The sequence below is a fragment of the Drosophila simulans genome, chromosome X, assembly GCF_016746395.2.
Source record: "Drosophila simulans strain w501 chromosome X, Prin_Dsim_3.1, whole genome shotgun sequence".
Classification (NCBI taxonomy): Eukaryota; Metazoa; Arthropoda; class Insecta; order Diptera; family Drosophilidae; genus Drosophila; species Drosophila simulans.
The window spans coordinates 11,418,336-11,438,529 of record NC_052525.2 but is presented as its reverse complement, the minus strand read 5'-3'; the positions used below and the strand labels follow the sequence as shown (position 1 = coordinate 11,438,529).

Here is a 20,194-nt window from a genome sequence, read left to right as displayed (position 1 = left end):
GAAGTCATGTATAGAAAAATCTAGATTTTAGAACGACTCTCTTAGCATATACTTACGTAACCCTTATTGGTTTCTAGTACGATGAATTGTAACTTTTTCGAGGTTCTCCAAGCTGATCGCGGAGTAAATCGGATTTGTGACAGCCATATAAACGGTGGTAAATCCATAACTACAATATAAAACCACTCAGATCTCGAACCAATTTCATTACATACATTCGTTTTGCGTAAAACAACAATTCAAGTTCTTTGATACCTGTGTAAGTAGATTGAGTTCTAGAGTTGTGACACTGATTCAACAAAACTGGAATATACGTATACATATATGTATGTAATATCAATGTATTTACAAACCTGTAGAGCTACATATATTATTCAAAAATTACTAAATTTGAGCGCAGCTTGATTTTTCAAAGTTTGCACTTTTCGTTATTGCAGTTAATCAGTTGAGATTTAAATGAAAGTTCAATAGTTTTACAGTATTGCTGGTAATTTACGTTATAGCTACTTATATAAACATACATACATATATAGCTGTTATATACTTGTACGTCGCAAAACGATTTTTGACGCCCATCCCAACTTACAATTTTCTATATCTACATAACTATATCGATAGCAAAGTTAATAGAACTCTCGATTGAAATATGTCTGTATGAAATCCATATCATCATATTCCATTATTAACACCATAACTCTAGGTATGAAAAGACTGTAGGAATAAAAACATTAATTCCCATTGGCATAAATATCCGTTTGTCCGGAATACCATAAGTAATTTTAAACCGTAGCTTAGTCTGTATGTAAATCAATCGTTATAGTGTATACTGAGAAAAAAATAGTCCTAGCAATTCTGAACATATAACCAGAGTCAGAATTTAGAAAATCATACCAACTCCAAATTGTTTTCATTTACTGAACGGCCTAACTTTATAGCATATATATTTAAAGTGTAATTGAGAATTTGTAAGCTTAATACTAATTTAATGGTAATTTATGAGAAAGCCATATATTTCAGGGTAATTGAACAAGCTGCATAGCTGCGATCTCGTACTATGCAATCCTTGCGATCCCTGAGATATATAGCAATATGTGTCCATCGCTCGTAGATAGATAGGCTAGATAGATAGGTAGATAGCAACTAGCCTTGAAGAGAGTGCATATGTATACCTCGTAATCATATATAGAGTAAGCTTTATACCGATAACATCGTTCAGTTCCCGATATACCATACCCCCGCCGTCCCCCCATCCGTATGTATATACACTTGATCATCCTGGCGCTTTCGAGTGCCAGGTATCTGTAAATACCTAGAAGTTGGTCAGTAGTTGCGAACCGACCCATTTTATAAACATCAAGTGCATTTTCGTACCGACCAATCAATCGCACATGTAGAGCCGTAAGTCTGGGCACGATTAAGCCGCATTAATTAACCATGTTGTATATTGTTGTATATGTAACTGAACGACACACAGGTGTGCAACTGGCGAGGCCTGGCCCAACATAATGCTGGCATGTTTGAAGGGCAAGGCCTGCGACGATGACGCCGAGAAGGCACCTGGGGAGTACTGCGGATCCACACTGGCCTACGCCTACTTCGTATCGTTTATATTCTTCTGCTCCTTCCTGATGCTCAATCTGTTCGTCGCCGTCATCATGGATAATTTCGATTATCTCACCAGGGACTCCAGCATATTGGGTGCCCATCACTTAGACGAATTTGTGCGCATATGGGCGGAATATGATCCAAATGCGACGTAATTATCTGTTTAATATAATCAGCATCACAAACAACACATGCCACATTTACCCCACCAACCACTCAAAATCAGATTTTATGTTCTTATCCTATGATTTCACTTTGATTTCACTCGATTTCTGTCATTCGAGCAGGAGAAATTTAAGCCAATCTGGGCTGTCTTTCTATATTAAACGATTATTATTTGGTCGTATTTGATTCATACTCGTTGGTTGACATCGCTCCCGAGCGGCTTTGTGCACAAGTTGAGCTTAAGTCCTATCTAACGACCGGAAAATGCCGAAGGATTGGGTAAAATGCAATGCCGAGTACTTAATTTTTCTTTACTTTTTTCCTCGCATGAAATAAACCAGTCTGAGACTCAAAATATGTCCGATATTACCCAATTTAAACGATTATCTACACTGTTAATGCCCGGTATTCACATTTCACGAATAGCAGTTGAAATGTGAGTGCTGGGTGAATCATAGTCTGTACACTCGACTATAGATATGATCTTTGTTGCGGAACAAGTTCCCCGATCTGAGGTACTAACCAACTAAGCATCTAACTTTTGTTGTGTTCCCCGGATAACTAGTGGAAAAATACACTACACGGAAATGTACGACATGCTGAAGAACATGGATCCACCGTTGGGTTTTGGCAACAAGTGTCCCAATCGACTGGCCTACAAGAAACTGATTAGAATGAATATGCCATTGGACGATGAATTGAGAGTTCAGTTCACCACAACGTTATTCGCTTTGATTCGTGAGAATCTCAGCATCAAAATGAGAGCGCGTATGTATTTCTACTGATAGTCAATGTATAAATATTTAGCATGTATCACTTGTATTATATAGTAGTATATCAATTTTAAAGAAACAAAATGGCATGTTTAGAATTTATAGATTTGACTTCAAAACGCAGCACTTCTGTTGTGTAATTTGGGTTTATGTTCTTTATGGAATCAATATAATGCTCTATACTTAACATATTCATCTAACCATCAGCTGAGGAGATGGACCAGGCGGACATGGAACTGCGGGAGACCATCACGAACATCTGGCCATTGCAGGCGAAGAAGATGCTGAACCTGCTGGTGCCGCCCAGTGATCAGCTCAACAAGGGCAAACTGTCAGTGGGTAAAATCTATGCAGGTTTCCTCATCCTGGAGTCCTGGCGTAGCACGCGGTTCGGCCAACTCGATTCGGGAATGCCGGTAAGCCACTCAAGATACCCACTCATTCAGCCCCTTAAACACAAACTACCGCACAACTCCAGTTGCGTAGAGTCGAAGATGAGTCGATATTCGGTGGTCAGACCACCTGTCCCCCAGGACTGACTCGCCCAGTCAAGATATTACCCAGTTTTATGGTAGACACTTAAGGTTCGACCCGTTAGGAATCCTTAGGCATCAGTAAGGCCCGAAACATAGGCAGATTTATTTGGAGTACGTCGATTAGTCCTCTTTAATGTAATGATAAGTCTAAGTTTACATTTAGCCAGGATTAGGGATTTATTTAAGTCAACTATCTATCTATCAGTCTCTTGCAAATTCTAAGCACTTAAAGCTCATGCTGCACTCTAAAAAATCGCCCTGAATTACAAAAAAGCGTCACAACTTTCAACTTTCCTAAGCTATGTACATATATATATATCAAGAATAGATATAAACCTCAAGTGTTGCAAGCTTTTCAGTTTTGACTTTTCAAAAAATATACTTTATTAGAAATAAAAGGTTTTATAATCCGCATTTGAAGCGGGAAAATCTTATCTTCGGAACGTTTATGTATATAACACAGAAACTTACTATATAATACAAAATAAGGTTTACATTTACACGCCGTTTTTAAATAACAAGTATTCTACTATTAAATATTTTAGGGCGATTTTCTGCTTAAGAGCAAAGATAAAATTTCTTTTCACCCCAAACAACCTACATTTTGAAACGAAACTACACCAACTACAAAATATTCTATAAAATCTATATACCATGGAATAAATATGTGATATTATGATTTCTCTTCTCATACGACTGAATATATGAACTCTTTCATAAACAACAATTAAAACTAAAAAAAAAAAAACGTAAACAAATTAAACGAAATAATGAAAATATGCAGAACTGGAAGGAGGTATATAATTAATTTTATATGCAACCTCATGTTTATCACATTTGTATATACAATACCCTATATATTCCGCACATACATGCCCGTTTGTATGTGACTCAAATACACGAATCTTAGAATTACACAATCGCATTTATATAACCACATAGTTGCGTACATATATGAAAAAGTATGTGTACACGCAACTGCCCATAATTGGCAAAATCAGGCACGATCAGATCCGATCCCAAATACTATATATTTAACTGTCAAAATTTGAAATTATCTACGGGCAGGCATGTGGGACCAAAAGGGGCGGATCCAGAGGAAAATTAACGAGCAAATTTAAATGAACTATGATTCCATCCTGATATTTTGTTTATTATTAGAACTCTTGGATCTGCCACTATGTGGGATGCATAGTTTTCTGCTTCTCGATGCAAAATCGAATCAAGAGATTCCAAATCGATAGCTGAAAATATTGCAACCCAATAGGGGTGACGGTTAAACTTAACTCGTATAATGAGCAATTGAAAACCGTTTAGTAGAAGTCGAGTATCTTTAAGTAACTACATACTCAAATATATATACCTACATATATATCGGTAGTGTTGAGAAGTTCGTATTTTGATTCTCCAGTTTGCGATTGTATGTTCGTTCTAAGTAGATACGACAAACAAAACAAAAACAGAGTTAACTACGTTACACAAAACTGTATGTATTGATACTTAGATATTTCTAGAGGTTTGCCATTTGTTTTTACACAACGTGAACACAAGAGAAAATTTGGAAACATTTAATATCCGCAAAATTAGTCGTATTACTAGAGGGTCAAGGAACATCCTAACACATCCATTTTATCTCTAAATCTTACCACTTTCGGATTCGCTTTTACAATAAATTGTTTAAAAAAAAACATGATTCTATGAAATTACCTAACAAAGCGAATTCATGTGGGTTGAACACACTCGTATGGAAATAATTAATTCAAATGTTTTATCTGTTATCCTGTTTTTGTGCACAACACACAAACGATCAATTGACAACTCAAAATTGATACTTAAAAAATCCATAATTGACATTCGGTCCACGTTCACTGAACGTAAATGATAATTGGACGATGTAAAATGTAAATTACATCGATGATCTATGATAGCGGAAGAAGCTGGAGCACGACGATGAGCATAAATATAGCCCAACGGCAGTCGAGGAGCCGGTATATAATATATTTCCATATATATACCTATCTATCTTTCGCTTGGTTTTACTTTCGCCTTTTAAATATGAAGCTCCTCCTCTTCCACATGTTTTGCGTCTACTACTTTTGTACAACCAACTGTTTCACCATTCTCGGCTAGAGGCATGTTTTGCATACTCGCCTAAGAGCAATATCACTAGGAAACCAGAATAACCAGCCTGCCTACCCATCATATCAATGAAATAAAGTGCAACCAAATACCAATTACCGAAATCCAGTACGAAAACACACCTATATCCTATATAATAATCCAGCTGTAGATGAACACCCAACTGCAATGCCATGGTCATGTTTCGCTTAACACACCCACTAGTCAATCACACTTTAATAGCCATAGAAGAGTGTGCACTTTACAGGGCTAATGCCCCGTGGTCTGATATAGGTTGCCTGCTTTTTAAATCCCTTAAAAGGACCCTCTGAGGTCCTGGCAAAAGCTTTGTGTTTAGGCCTATTCTTTTGAGCTGGAATGGCGCAAGTGATGATGGAAGTTCTGACATAGAAACCAGTCCTTCGTCCTCTTGAGTCTGTTACAATTTTCAAACACGATGGCAGCAGAGGACTTTTACTTGAAACGAAGGATTGTAAATATTATTTTCATATAGGAAAAATCGATATATAAAAAGTGAATATAGAGCAATTGAAGATTTTATTAGTCTGGCGATGAATATAGAATTCTGTAGGGATCTACGATTTTAATATTTATTTTTACATTGTGGAACGTCTAAGTCCTTGTGTGTTGATGCATTTGAAGTAATTGTCCTTTAGTTAATTGTACACTTTACAAAAGTAAAGCACTGTGTTTTAAGTATGAATCGGACTCAATTGCACTCAATCGCAAGTCTGCATTTTAATATACCGACCAAATATATATATACTTAACCCTTGATACAAAGAACTCTAGAGTATGTGTACATATTGGAATTTGATTAGATTCAAAGACACATGGATTCAATGGAAGCATTCTTCATATGAATCAGGCCATTTGTGATAGTATCTCAGGCAAATGTCCTATATTTAATATTTTCATTTACAAGTCGGATTGCCACTGAATTTCTTGTAATCTTTTCTGCTGAATAGGCATGCTTAAGGTAACCAAGCGATCGCATCAATTTAAGACACTAATTAAAAAATTAATAAAAACAGCAGCATGGAAGAATGAAATCGGTCCAATTTTTGTATGCTTATATGCCCATATGACATGAGACTTAAAAGTGTTAATAGCAAAGTATTCGAAGATATTTTTAAAAGGGGTTTTAAATATTGTTCACTATATTCAAAAAAGAAATATCAACAGCTCATATAGCAAATCATGAAAACCAGGGTTTAATATATAATAATCTGGTTGATTCAAAATATTGCAATATTCCAAATATTCAAATGTCATATGGGCATGTAAGATTATTATTAATTTGGTACAAACATTTAAATGCCATACAAGCATAAGTTTTGTTTTTCTTTTCCACCCGATAGTTTATTTTTTTGTTATTCATAGTCAACACTTTAATAAAACTCGTAATCACTTTTTTGGTTGACCATTTCTCTAAATCGGCACATAATAATAATAACAATATTAAAAACAATCGTAACAATTTTGTCTCATAGCGGTACCTCTTAGATTTTCTTTAAATCATAGTGAGTTGTAAAAATGTTTGCGCATGCTTTTACCATATTAAGCAAGCCTCTCTTTTAAGCTATTTATGAAATCTTAAGCGAAAGCATCTCTTATATACATTGCCTCCTCTAAACCAACCTACATAATACCGACACAATCCGAATAGAGCTTGACACATCTCGAAATGCTATATACTACCATACCTCAATGTAAAGATATTAAGCAGGGGCTATCGCTCCATTATTAACAATCGTACATATGTATAAACCAAAATATATACTATGCATATGTACATACATATATGCGATAATAACGATACTTTTTAATTATCATTTCTGTTCTGTAATCTACTTATACTTTTTAATTACTCTATAATAATTCTTACATTCCATTTTCAATGCTTATACAAAAAACAAAAACCAAAACAAAAACAAAATCAAAACCAATCCCAATGCGTTGCAATGTTACTACATCAAATATTCACCAATCACCCAACTTTAACCACAACTGTGTCTACAATAAACAACAATTTAATTGAATTGCAACACTATCTGAAATCTGTATTTCTACAACTTAAAAACAACTACAACTTAAAAAAAAAAAATATATATATATAAACAAAATACACGAAAAATATTCATGAAAACGAACAACAACGAACGAAACCAATACCAATACCAAAACGGAACGGAATGGCAATTAAAACTATGAATTACAACCACTGCACTTTCCTGTCTACCAAATCGACTGCCAATTGCCAATCAAAAAATCGCAAAATCGAAAAATCCGTAGAAACAATCATTCTTTAACTGCCTACTCGATATGGCCGCCCTTGACAAAGGAGGATCGCGACAGGGCTCCATAAGTTTCGAGCCGAATGGGGAAGGAGCCGCCAACTCACAAACACATTTGTTAGCCAGCACGCACCACCACCACGCAAACGGTGATGCCGAACACAACAGTTTGGCAACACTAGCACGGCGGAGTACGATCAGAAAGCGATCAGTTAGGTAATTTAAACCAGCTTCAATCTTAACCATAGTCCGTAAAGTGCAAAGTATCATAACCATCGCCATTGCCATTATCACCATTTGAGTCCATTCATTCGATCACCATCAGCCATAAAACCAGACGACGACGAGTGGTCTTCTTTACTCGATTGTACTTTATATACATAGATCTAAGCTCTGACCTCGTTCCCGGAATATCTATTCCGCTTTGCGCAAGAAAGTATGCTATATAATCTTCAGTTGTAAATTCATTTTCCCAGCTAAACGAACAAGTCAACGAGCGATTCCGTAAAACATTCTCTATAAAGTTTCAGGATCTTAAAAGCGTATTTACCAACACTACAACAGCTGTTTGGTTGTAAACCCAAAATACAAGTGTTGAGTTCAAGTAACTTTTATCTAAAGATTTGCAAGCAGCTTTTCCAAAAATCAGATGTAATCTTTATATCTTCCCATGAAGATAAGTCAGTAATCTCGCTGATCGTGAAGGACCATAGCATACATTCAACATACATACGTACATGCATAAGATAACTTTCGCTTCACAACACTATCGAAATACAACTACTACTACTAACAACAACACCTACCAACACTATTAGCAACTAACTACAAGATCTTTGTGCCTTTGTGCATTCTTCAACATTGACATAAGTAAATTGTTTTTCTTCTAATTTTTAAATATTTCAGAAACAAAAAGGTGAATAAGTTTGATAAACTCCAAGCGGTAAACCAAAATGAAATTATCAACAAATTTTACTAATCAAAAATAATAATTAATTGTGTATTATATAAATTTATGTGAATACTCTTTGTGTCCATACTCCGTTTCCGATATAAATGTTGTTCACAAACCGATTAAGTCAAGTAATCAACTAGTACCTTTAAATACATACTCACTCATAAGTATATGTATAGCTGTACGCGCCCATGTACGACGTATCTATGACTATGTACAATATGAATATATAATATGCCAGATATTGCCGGGTGCTCAGCTTAGCTCCACATGCATAAATATGAATATATATAAATACATACATACATCATATATACATGCGCACATGTGTGTACTGCGTATTCAACCTACTATAAAACTTTAATTTGCGTTTACTCAATAGTGCAATACATACTCGTACCTAAATGTTGCATAGCAATTTAACAAAAAAATATTAGAAACGCAAAACTTGGCTTAGTACTCGTACTCGTACTCAATGTTGTAATTTGATCGTTTCTATAACCACTAAATGTACTCCCATGTACTTAGGCATTCCTTGGTTCGTTGGTTTCTTGGACAAGTTGAGCAGTTAACAGTGGCAACGAACAGCGAACCGAAGGGCTCTGGCAAAGCTCCACTCAACCCCAATAAATCGCAGTCCGATTTTGCCGTCTGATCCCACAATTCAGTCCTGAAAATATACAGTGAACCATAGTTCATCAATGAAAGATATGAGGTTTTAACTTTGAAAACGCACTCTTCTGATAAATGACACTTAAGTTGTGGTTCTCTGTGCATTATTCAGTTATTAAATAGTTTACTTCGTTAACAAAGTTGAGTGGCCTCTTTGAGCAGGCTTAGTTGACTTGTAGTTTCAAAAAGCGGACTTGCAATCGTTTTTCACCAATTCCAATGAGTGTGTGACCCCGTTGCACCGACTGGTTTGCGAGGTCCTTTAGGAATATAGTGTAAGCATAGGCAAGTGCAATAACATCTTTGGTTATCACGTACAACATGCCAGCAATGTATGATTAACTCACCAATCCCAGTACAATTGCGACCTAGACATACCGCGACACCTTCATTTTACACCAGAAACTGCAATTTTCCTACTCACAGATCAAGTCTGCCCCATTAACAATTAACAATTGACAATCGTTGATTCCAATTCGCATCAGGCGTGCCAGCCATGTGAAATAAGTTGGCGGTTCTAACTCTGTTCCCACTCACAACAGCCTTTTGGGCAAAGTCCGATAATTTTGGGTTCAATCAGACTGAATAATCACGTCACTTGTAGTTGTCACGTTCAATGTCACCGACTTCCGGTGGGACATCGGAAGTGAGATCCGGAAATGACCTGATCGACTTTTCTACGTACACATAAAGCCACGCGAAGAAAAACATTTGAATTCTCGGTCGCAAGTGAATGAATTTATCAGGAAATAATTTGTAGCCACTCTTAGGGCAACAACTGTAACACTACTATATACATAACTAGAGAATGGCTTTTTCTCTTAGAGTTAAAGCCAGCCACTTAGCACACAAATTGTAACTTGTATTATAATGGTTTAGACTTAAAGTGTGGCGAAGATACCCCATTCGCCCAAGTGATTCTTGATTTCTAGCGAGTTAACCCTCTAGTTACACATGTAAAGGCGGCTTTATGTGTAGGTAGTAATTGTTTTCGAATTCGATTTGAATGTAATAAGTAAACAGTTTTGGTATTTGAATGTTAATCGTCAGTCCAATCACGAATGCGAAACGGTTTGTGAACGGTAAGTAAGTTCGTCGGCCTTCTCGATTCTAAATCAATTGGCGCTCGATGAAGCTGCTCTTTCCACGGCCCAAAAAGGAGCAATTGGAAAAGGACTCAGGACCTGACCAAAACCCATTACCCACCATCACACCACACATTTATCCAAAGAATTTTGACTAAGTAGTGCATGCCTATAGTTACACATTTGCTTAGCTTTCAATGTTCCGCCTTGTTGTTATTGAGATTATATCACTGCTTTATCAACTAGTCGCTATAAACACAATCACTTGCATGAGTAGCTATCCTTTTTATCTTGTAGATATATCTTGTAGAGAAATCTGGCTAAATCTTCACTTTCCGGATGCGAAGATCGATTGATACTAGCTGTTCCTTCGTATTTTGCGTTTCACTTCTTTTGTACTACATCAAATCACCATAAATATAGGACAATAAACCAAAATCAATAACGTAGATGAAGTCGAATGTTAAACAATTGGCGTAAGATGAAACGCAATATGGCAGTCATATCATTTTCAGAAAAACCTCAAATATAAGCAGACATCCAGTCGATTATAAAAGAACCCAAAAGAATCCCAATTATCTAGAGAAAGTGACCAAGTATATATGTATATGTATACTCCCGAGTAGTGTATGGAATTCCTTAAATGTTACATGCCCTAAAATAGGTTAACCATCAAATACAAAACCAATATAATCCCGCATTTAAGAACCTTTCTATACAAACTAGTACAATTAAAAACGCATTTGAATATGTATTTTGTTGCAGTGGAGTAATGATTGCTTTTGTTTACTTTTATATACCGTATACCGTATATCCCCTAAATACTATATCCCGCAAAGTAAGCATACATGTCTCTATGTATATTTATTTTGTAGCATTATATACAAGTACAAGCATATATACATATCTATTGCCAACGCTCCATTACGGGGCATTGGACAACTATAGTTCTAAATTTATAAATACACAGATATACTTAAACTTACGTATCCTTGCAATGAATGAATCCACAAGAAATCGGTCTAGAGGAGTCCCAAACAAAAAACCAAAAGAACACAAAAACTTTGAAATGCTGACCAAATTAGAATCGATTTGACCATCTGGAAGTGTTTCCCCCAATGGAAATCACCCACCTGCTTTCCCCAAACCCCGTACCCCGAACTACTTCTCAATCTTTTTGGACTGATTTCGAGTGGTAGCATTCATGGTGAACCAGTTGGCTTACTAAAACGTTCCACAATCATCTTCCAACTAGATGCTGGAGCTGCAGGACGCGTCGAGACATCCCTCGCAGGAGTCGCTTACCGGTGCCGATGCTGGCCATTTACATCCTGGACATTCGTATATGAATGGCCATCGGCGATCGCCTAGCTTGAGGTAAGAACGCTGCAAAGTTGATTGATAAATTTCCTTATTAATTAATTATACTGCAGGCACAACGGCTCTCCACTGGCCAGATCTCCGAGTCCTCGACGGCGTGGCCATCAATACATACATCATGATATCGGGTTCTCCGATACCGTATCTAATGTTGTAGAGATGGTCAAGGAGACTCGTCATCCTAGGCATGGCAACAGTCATCCGCGGTATCCAAGAGGTATTTATTGGCTCGACATCCATGGCATTTAACCATTAATTACTTCCAACTGACTATAGTGTGTGTGTGTGTGTGCTGGTTGTAAGCCAAATGATCTGGTTAGGGATTCGTCAACATTATCCTGTAATCGAGTTGTCTGTCCTTGATGTTGCCCCTAATCACTTCGTATCCATTTGAGATCGGCTTGCATGGGGCACACACAAAACCAGGGACTTGGATACTCCAGGGATTTTTGATCTATTTTGTAGAACCGTAGTTATATACATATATACATATATGTCTACAATTCCATAGCTATTAACGAAATCTTTTAATACAAATATATTATATTTCAATAATAATTTTATCGTTTCCGTTAAGTCGGTTCTCTATCGTTTATCTCTTCGAAAGCAATTTGAAAATCGCAAAAAACCAAAATGAAAAAAAAAAAAACAAACAAAACAAAAGAAGAGAAGAGAAAATATGTTGCTAAGATCCAATACGTAAAATGTTGTGCCCCGACATCCTTAATTATTACTTTTTTTTATTATTGTTGTTATATGTACAATATAGGTTCATGGTCAGCATCGACAAGTCCGGCCCGTTCGCCTTCGCCTTCTCGATATGGTGGTCATTTGTCTCGCAGTAAACGCACTCAACTGCCTTATCCCACATATGGGACAACCAGTCTATGTCAAAGATCACGATCGCCGAGTCCCGCTAGACTTCAGGAGATGCGTGAACGAGACAGACTTGGTTATGGGATTGATATGGGTACATCCTTAGCACTTGTTATCTAAAGTCCAACAAGCTCAATCAAAATCAACTTTAAACAATTTAACAAAAACAACTACTCAACTTGTTTTCTATATATGCTAGTATTTTCTTCTACACAATTTCGACTTCAACCATCTCAACTTTAACAAACATCAAAGATCAGACATGCTTACTCGTAAATCGTTAACTCGTATCTCGTAACTAACTTGTATTCGTACATAGTTGCCAACCATGCTTAACATGTATACATGTATTGTCATGCCCAGACGTTCAATCAGAAAACAAACAGTCAATCAATCAATCAATCAGCCAATCAGTCAACCATAAGCTTCAACTAATCGAATAGTTCAACTACTCGTTTCATACATCCCACACAGCTCTCAAATTCATTCAGATCTGCGATCTACCACACCGAAGAACTCATGATTATGTGCCCAACTATTCGTACTCGTACTCGTACTCTTGTTACACTAGCAGCGTTATTATTTTCATTTCTCTAGAAGCCATCCTCGTACCATCCACCTTATAATATAATCACATCTCGTATGTATGGTGCTGACATGTACAGACATTCATCCTCGTCATTAAACTACCACACTGAATCTCTCTGGCAAATGAACTGTTGAATAGCAATAGAGGAGTTTAAATATATACCATTTTGAGTCAGGACTACTTTCGACGGACTCTGACGAGAACACCCAGTACTGGTCACTTTTTAAAAACAGCATCGATGTGAGAGGAGTGTGAATATGTTATGGAACAGCAATGTGTAGGGGTGAGATAAGTGAACATCATTTCCTAGTCTATCCCACAAAGAAGGTGAAGTTCGTAAGCCATAGTATGTAGTACATGTATCTATTTTTTTTTGTTCGAAATTGACCTCTGTCAGCCTGACCAGCACAGGATAAGACACTGACCAAGAATCTCTATTTAAAGCTTGCTTCTTGTTCCAAAAAAAACAAAAAAAAAAAAAAAAAACACCCAGTTACTACCACAGATATGCAGGCAATGTTCCAGTATTGTTTTTTGTACCAGTTTTGGGCGGTGAAATCGACTGAGCTACATACATACTCGTCTATGTAATATTTACCAGAGGAATAATTTGGGTTGCAGCCTTCGGGTGTTTCAGTATCTAGACGTGTGTGCATATTTATCTATCTTATCTATCTGTGAATGTGCGTCAATAGTAATCTGCACCATTTCTTAATCCATCCTTTTCGTTTTTGCATAAATGGTATCTCTATAGATCAAATTGAAATCAAAACAGTCACGCATGTTGCCATGAACAATTTAGCTGCCGACCGGCCCATTCCCCAAATCATCCAACTACTTGTGTATATTTCTCTCAATACATTATATAGCACTGTTGTTACTGTTTCATATTTTTCTAAGTTGTATAATTCTGTAGGGTGCTCAAATAATTCCACACGCTTATGAACGTAGATACAGTGAATGCATTTTTGGCATAGCAACAATTTTTAAACAACATTAAAGTTTAATATGTAAACTACGTTCTGATTGGGACATGTTCATCCTTTACACAATATCGTAAAATAACCATAAAATCATAATTGTGCAAAAAATATTAGCTAGGAGTTTTGAAAGAACCTGTCAAATAAATCTTGTTTATATAATGCTTGTACATGTATTTTTAGAAATAACTAATGAAATCTTAAATCATTTAACGCTGATTTTGACCTGTACTTTCAGAATTCAATAGTCCTTACTGAGACTAAATAATCCCACTAAATGTCGCACAATAAAATTCCACATAAATCTGGTTACGATAAAGTCTGTCTGATTGTCTTCAGTTAATAGATAGTTAGTTAGTCCTAACTAATCCAAATGAACATGTCCCATTCTATATTATGTTTCATATATTTGTATGTATGTTTTAAGTCCATGTTAATGTCAATGAAGAACGACTTAGGTACACTTTGTTCAGTATCATAACAGCAGAGTATTTTTGCAACGACTTATGCCCTAAACTGCACTTGTTCAGCCCACAGGGAAGTAATTTTTCGATTTCCCGCAGGTGTAACGCATGTACAGCATAGTTACCCAACACTGGCCTCCCGAAGAGCCGGAATCGGAAGACGCCTTCCTCCGACTCCCAGCAAACCGTCAACACTGCAGCTCAAGCCAACCAATATCAATTTCCCGAAGCTGAATGCCAGTCCCACACATGTAAGTGACTATCGATCGAGGGTATCTGATACCCTAGACTCACTCTGCCTGCGAGTGGGATGCAAGCATCAAAGCGACTGTTTGCTCATAATGAGAATAACCAAATCTTCAGTAGAATATCAACTAATATTCATAGGAAAACAAAAAGAACAACTATATAGAATTATCATAATGAATAATGTTTAATTTTTCTGACAGACACACCACTCAACGCCCCACAGTGTTCACTCGCTACCACACCACCGCGACCTGCTGCGAGATCCAAGGGATATGTACTATAGTAGTAGAGAACGCGAGCGGGATCGCGAACGCCTTAGGGATCGGGATCGTGATAGGGATCGCGATCGTCTGCACGAGTACGACCTGCGGTACGAGTACCGGGATCGGGAACGGGAGTTGTACGAGCGCGAAAGAGATCGCGAGCGGGAGGTCGAAAGAGAAAGGTGAGTGGTGCTATATATGTAGTATTGGAGCACTCAAGTAATATATGCCCTTATGTCCCGCAGACTGGAATATATAGCACCGCTGTCGTTTGAACAAGCGCTGGCTATGGGCCGAACAGGTCGTGTACTGCCATCTCCAGTTCTAAACGGTTTTAAGCCAAAGAGTGGTCTGAACCCTCGACACTCCGATTCGGATGAGGAGGATTGGTGCTAGCAAAGGCTTTGATTGCGATCGCGTAATCGAAAGGATCAGATCTGGGTATAGCATCAGGCCATTTGCTCCTCTTTGTCAGCACCAAACTTAGATCACAATTTTGATACGATACGACACAGCTACCAGATACCCGAACATCTGCAAACCCTTCCATACCTTTGTCCACCAGTACACCAACACCAACACCAAACCCAAAACCAACGACAACACCAAGAGCAGCACCTATATCAAAGGTATGGCACGAACGTATCGACACCGAAACTAGGAACAACTATATCTGATATCAAATTGGCTGGAGTTAGCTTACAGGAATTAAACCCGAATCGACAACCGCAATCGCAACAGAAGCAGGAGCAACAATTGCATCAGGATGGGTGGCTTAGATGGTACCGGCAATCGGGTCCATACGGATCCCCAGTGATGGCATCATTGCCGGAGACCAGAGCAACATCGCCCCACTCCGATATCGAATTCATCAGAACTATGAAGAGAAGTGAAACCGGAACAACTGCAATAACACCAAGGACAACTAAAACTGAAGCAATGATATTAAGCGTACCAATTACAATAACGTCCCCATTAGCTATTAAAAAGATATATTCAGATAATGACATTAATTATAATACCGAACGAGCCACTGATAATGACAGAGTGGACGAAGCACCAGCTCATCATTATCACCAGCCAGAACTAACTACACCAGATCTACAACACGAGCCACCACTGCAGCAGCATCACCAGCACTATCCGCAGTATTCGTATCATACGCTCTAAGGAGGATAGGATCAAGAACGAGCATCCATTATGCAGACGCCACAATCCATAGTTCATAGTCCAGAAACTAGTAGCCAGAGTCTAGAAACTAGAAACTAGAAACCAGAAACCAGATCCACTAAAAGTGCAACTTTAATTGAAACTCAAACTGAAACTGAAACGAGGTGTAAAGAATGTGAGAGTGATTCTATTCCACGCAATTGGATTGGGAGTGGACGTGGGGAGATTGTAAACAGATTAGAGCTACTATTTGCTTAGACATAGGAGTAGACAATTTAATTTTAGATATGAATATGATCAAGTGTATTGTACTTTTTTTTAATATAAGGGCAAGTCTAGACGAAGAGCACATCAAAATGAAGCTAACGATAACAGAACTCTTTCAAGCAGAACACACACATAGATCTAGGTCGAAAATATACATAGGAAATAAAGATTGTAGGTACTCGCATACATTGTAAGTTATCTAGGATTTAGCTCGAGGAATCGGTACGGTAATCTGCAAGCGTTTTTGACTTGTTTGTATTAAAAGTTAGTACTTCAATTATGTGTATTTAAATGCGACATTTATTTATTTACTCAATGTACATACCAGATAATTGTAGATATGAAATTGTTATTTATTTTCTTCTTTTGTATGTAACATATTTACCTACGACTACTATTATAAATACCTTCATCGGAACGAATCCCTATAGCGAATATTAGCAACAATTCAGCGCAATTTAGTCCCCCACGGTTTTTTACATTCAGTTGTGTATTTATACTCGAGCGGATACTTTTTTTCCCACGATTAGTAGAAGTCCACGCAACATGGCAAGTCCAGCATATTGAATCCAAATCCAAGTCCAAAACTAGATCCAAATAACTCAATTATGACCAAAGCATGTATCTGTAAAGTAAGCATCATTCAGTGCCATTTGTGTATACAGACTCTAGCTAACTTACAATAGCTTATTTATCATACATATATTTGCCTTAGCGAATGAAACGTTGTTTTCATAGTTACTCTGTAATCTGTAATCGAAGAGAGGTTTATGCTTCTGTTAATGCGTTTCGTATGCTGAAATAAGCTCCTCGCAAACTTTCCGATCAGTTGAAAGAACTCGATGTCCATATGTATTTATAAATGACAAGCAAACAAGGCATTATTCTCACAATCGAGCATCCTCGACGTAAACAAAAACATGTGTAGATATAATATATACACCTCCGACTCCTCATACTCGAATTGAATGTGTATAATGTGTAAAAATGCAGAGCTCATGGCACACCAAACGTAATGTATTCAAATATACTATAGCCATGCACACAGCCCCTCCAACCCACTACCAGAAAATGCAGTCATCATGTGTATAGATAGACGAATCGTACATGTTGGACGACGGGATATCGAAGAGCGCACAATAATTGTAATTTAAAGAAAAGAATCCATAACTTAAGTAAATAATTATAGCAGCTGAGCAGTAATGCGAATTTACACAGCAAATGAACTTACCATTACGAATATGACGATGACTAGCGTAGAGTGCATACGGAAGTTAAAGGAAAAAACTAAAACAAAAACATTTAGCAAACAGAAACACTTGCCCTAAACTAACTTAACTGAGCTGACTTTAGCTGTGTACGATACTTAAATATTAACTGAGCAATACTGAATAGGGAAAACGACTAACCTAGAAACGATTAACCCAAATATACACTCAAAAAAGGTCAAGATCGCCATTTAACTTAGAAACTCGCCATTTTATAATGTCCTTTGGCTGTGAGCCGTAAGTTTTAAAAATCTCCGAAAATTTCCCAAGTTCCAAAACGCATTTTTCAGTTACTATTTTATACTTAATTTGGAGGTTTCGTTCGCTATTAGTTTGTAATAGCAAAAATCATTGTGTGAATACGATTTTGTACTTGTTGATATAATTTTGAAAAATAATTGTTCGTAAACACTTCCTGCACGTTGTGAAGTTTTTGAAAACCTTGAATTTTTGATTTGATGGCGATTTTCTAAAATCTAGACAAAGAGAATGGAGTGGAGTGTGAGAAAGGTAACCGACAAGCGTATTCTTCTATAATTATCTTAATTACGGATGCTGACAAACAAATACATTGAAGATATATATACACGCCTACATAGATAAATATACAATAGTTTATAACTAGTATCAAATAAAATGGGAACTCCAACGCTAAGGAAAAACATAGAACAAAGATCGCCGATATAAAAGTTCACTCTCCAATGAATTAATTAATCAATTAATTAATTGTATACACGTTGCACGTTGTATTTCCGAGGTTCACTTTTGACTACTTCCAGTAAAAGTTTGTCCACGCGGCAAATGTTTCAAGTCCTCAGTCCTAGGCTAAGATCCGATTTTTTACCTTCATTTTGCACCGCTTGCTTAACATTAACATTCGAATTATAACTAGCGATATCCCCACACAACAGTAGAGTTCTTGGAAGGGCAGCTTAGGGCTCATTAGCTCAATTACTACTACTGAATCATTGCCCCGATGCCAAAACTAAACAAAATATAGATAAATAATAAAAAACACCAAAGAAAATAAATAAAAAAAAAAAATACGAGAAAAAACAAAACCGAAAAACAAAAAAAAAATAGAAATGAGTACAAAGTATGAAGTTAGTTTACTGATGTGCATTTCAGTATCAGACGTTTATCCAGTTCATGATGCCTATAGAGGAAATATTTAGTTAGCTAAAATATTGGCATGCTCGTGACCATTTCAACTCGATTCCATTCGATTCGCTTCTAATGCCCACAACCTTCGCTTCGTCCTTCGAAAAAGGCTCCCAGCTGGCCGACCGCGATCTCTGCCCAACATGATGTACTCCTACTTGTATGGTTAGGTGCCAAGTGCAGGGATCCGATATGAACATCACTTTCCGGGGAAGAACAATTCGGGCACCACGTCCCGCCATTTACTACAAAATTAAAACAAAAATATATATTGTTACACAATGCTGCGATCGATTGTTCTTCCAGCTCCAGATCCTTGCATGGAGATGCCATGGAAAGCATTGCCCGATCCAGATTCAGATCCAGATCCAGAGTCATTAATCTGGTTACCTATGCATGCAACCATGATGAAGTGCACACAAGGCTGCTGCCGAGCCAATCCTCAATTCGAACACTTGAATTCAAATCCAAAAATTGAGGTGACCCAAACGGTCCGCTCCTGTGTTGTTAAACTTGACTCATGTCGTAGGTGGCTTACTTCTGTCGAAATGGCAAACATTTTTAACCATTGAACCCAAAACTTAACGATTCGACTGCATATTTTGTTATTTGTTTACTGTCTAGTGTGAGCGGTTACATGAAACAAAAAAAAAAAAATTAAGAAAACTAAAACAAAAATAAGAACGGAAACAAGCAAAAATAAAAAGGAAATACATATATGTAAGTAGATCTGACTTTTTTTTACAAAGCAAAAGAGAAATATAAAATATAGGATGTGAGAGGGGATGCTACGCAAATAGGAAAGGAAACAAAATTAATAATAATGAAATTAGTTTAAAATTAGAAGAATGTAACTGTTACGGCTAAATTGTAATGATAATACATATACATAAATATATGAGAGAAAACATAAATATAAATATAAATATCTTAATTTAATATACTAAGTGAATAAAGCAGTTAAATTAATTACTAAGATACGCTAGAGATAATTAAACTACATTTAATAATTATGTAATTATAAAGATGACTCGTAATTTATATACAAGATATACATACATAAACATATAATAACATAAATACCTGCCTTCAACAAATTTGTTAATAAAACTATTAATACTTTCTTATTTTACATAAAGTAAAGGAATACCATAATAAAAAAAAAGCAAGAAGAAAATAAATGTCAAAAAAATAACACAAAAATTGCACATCTTGTGTTTTACTTGCGCATTGAGTAGATTTTGATACCTTTTCAATACATGACCAACTATTTTAGTTTATATTGACTAAATGGATGAGC

At 36.7% G+C, this 20,194-nt stretch overlaps 1 protein-coding gene across 30 annotated transcripts in view; it reads left to right on the top strand.

Annotated features, from left to right (window-relative positions):
- The window catches only part of LOC6725738 (voltage-dependent calcium channel type A subunit alpha-1), a 52,735-nt gene extending 32,884 nt beyond the window's left edge, over positions 1-19,851 (top strand). For 10 of the 30 annotated variants that reach the window (XM_044923713.1, XM_044923712.1, XM_044923710.1 and 7 more), the window contains 12 exons: positions 1,475-1,756; positions 2,336-2,538; positions 2,751-2,959; positions 5,008-5,067; positions 7,514-7,731; positions 8,422-8,458; positions 11,483-11,604; positions 11,661-11,824; positions 12,377-12,577; positions 14,616-14,767; positions 14,966-15,210; positions 15,274-19,851. In XM_044923713.1, the coding sequence (XP_044779648.1) occupies positions 1,475-1,756; positions 2,336-2,538; positions 2,751-2,959; positions 5,008-5,067; positions 7,514-7,731; positions 8,422-8,458; positions 11,483-11,604; positions 11,661-11,824; positions 12,377-12,577; positions 14,616-14,767; positions 14,966-15,210; positions 15,274-15,424 (2,044 nt within the window). In that variant the 3' untranslated portion in view covers positions 15,425-19,851. Of the gene's footprint in view, positions 1-1,474; positions 1,757-2,335; positions 2,539-2,750; positions 2,960-3,863; positions 3,876-5,007; positions 5,068-7,513; positions 7,732-8,421; positions 8,459-11,482; positions 11,605-11,660; positions 11,825-12,376; positions 12,578-14,615; positions 14,768-14,965; positions 15,211-15,273 lie in introns of all 30 variants that reach the window. The other 20 variants (XM_044923728.1, XM_044923730.1, XM_044923727.1 and 17 more) reach the window with 10 other exon arrangements.
- The last annotated feature ends 343 nt before the right edge of the window (positions 19,852-20,194 follow it).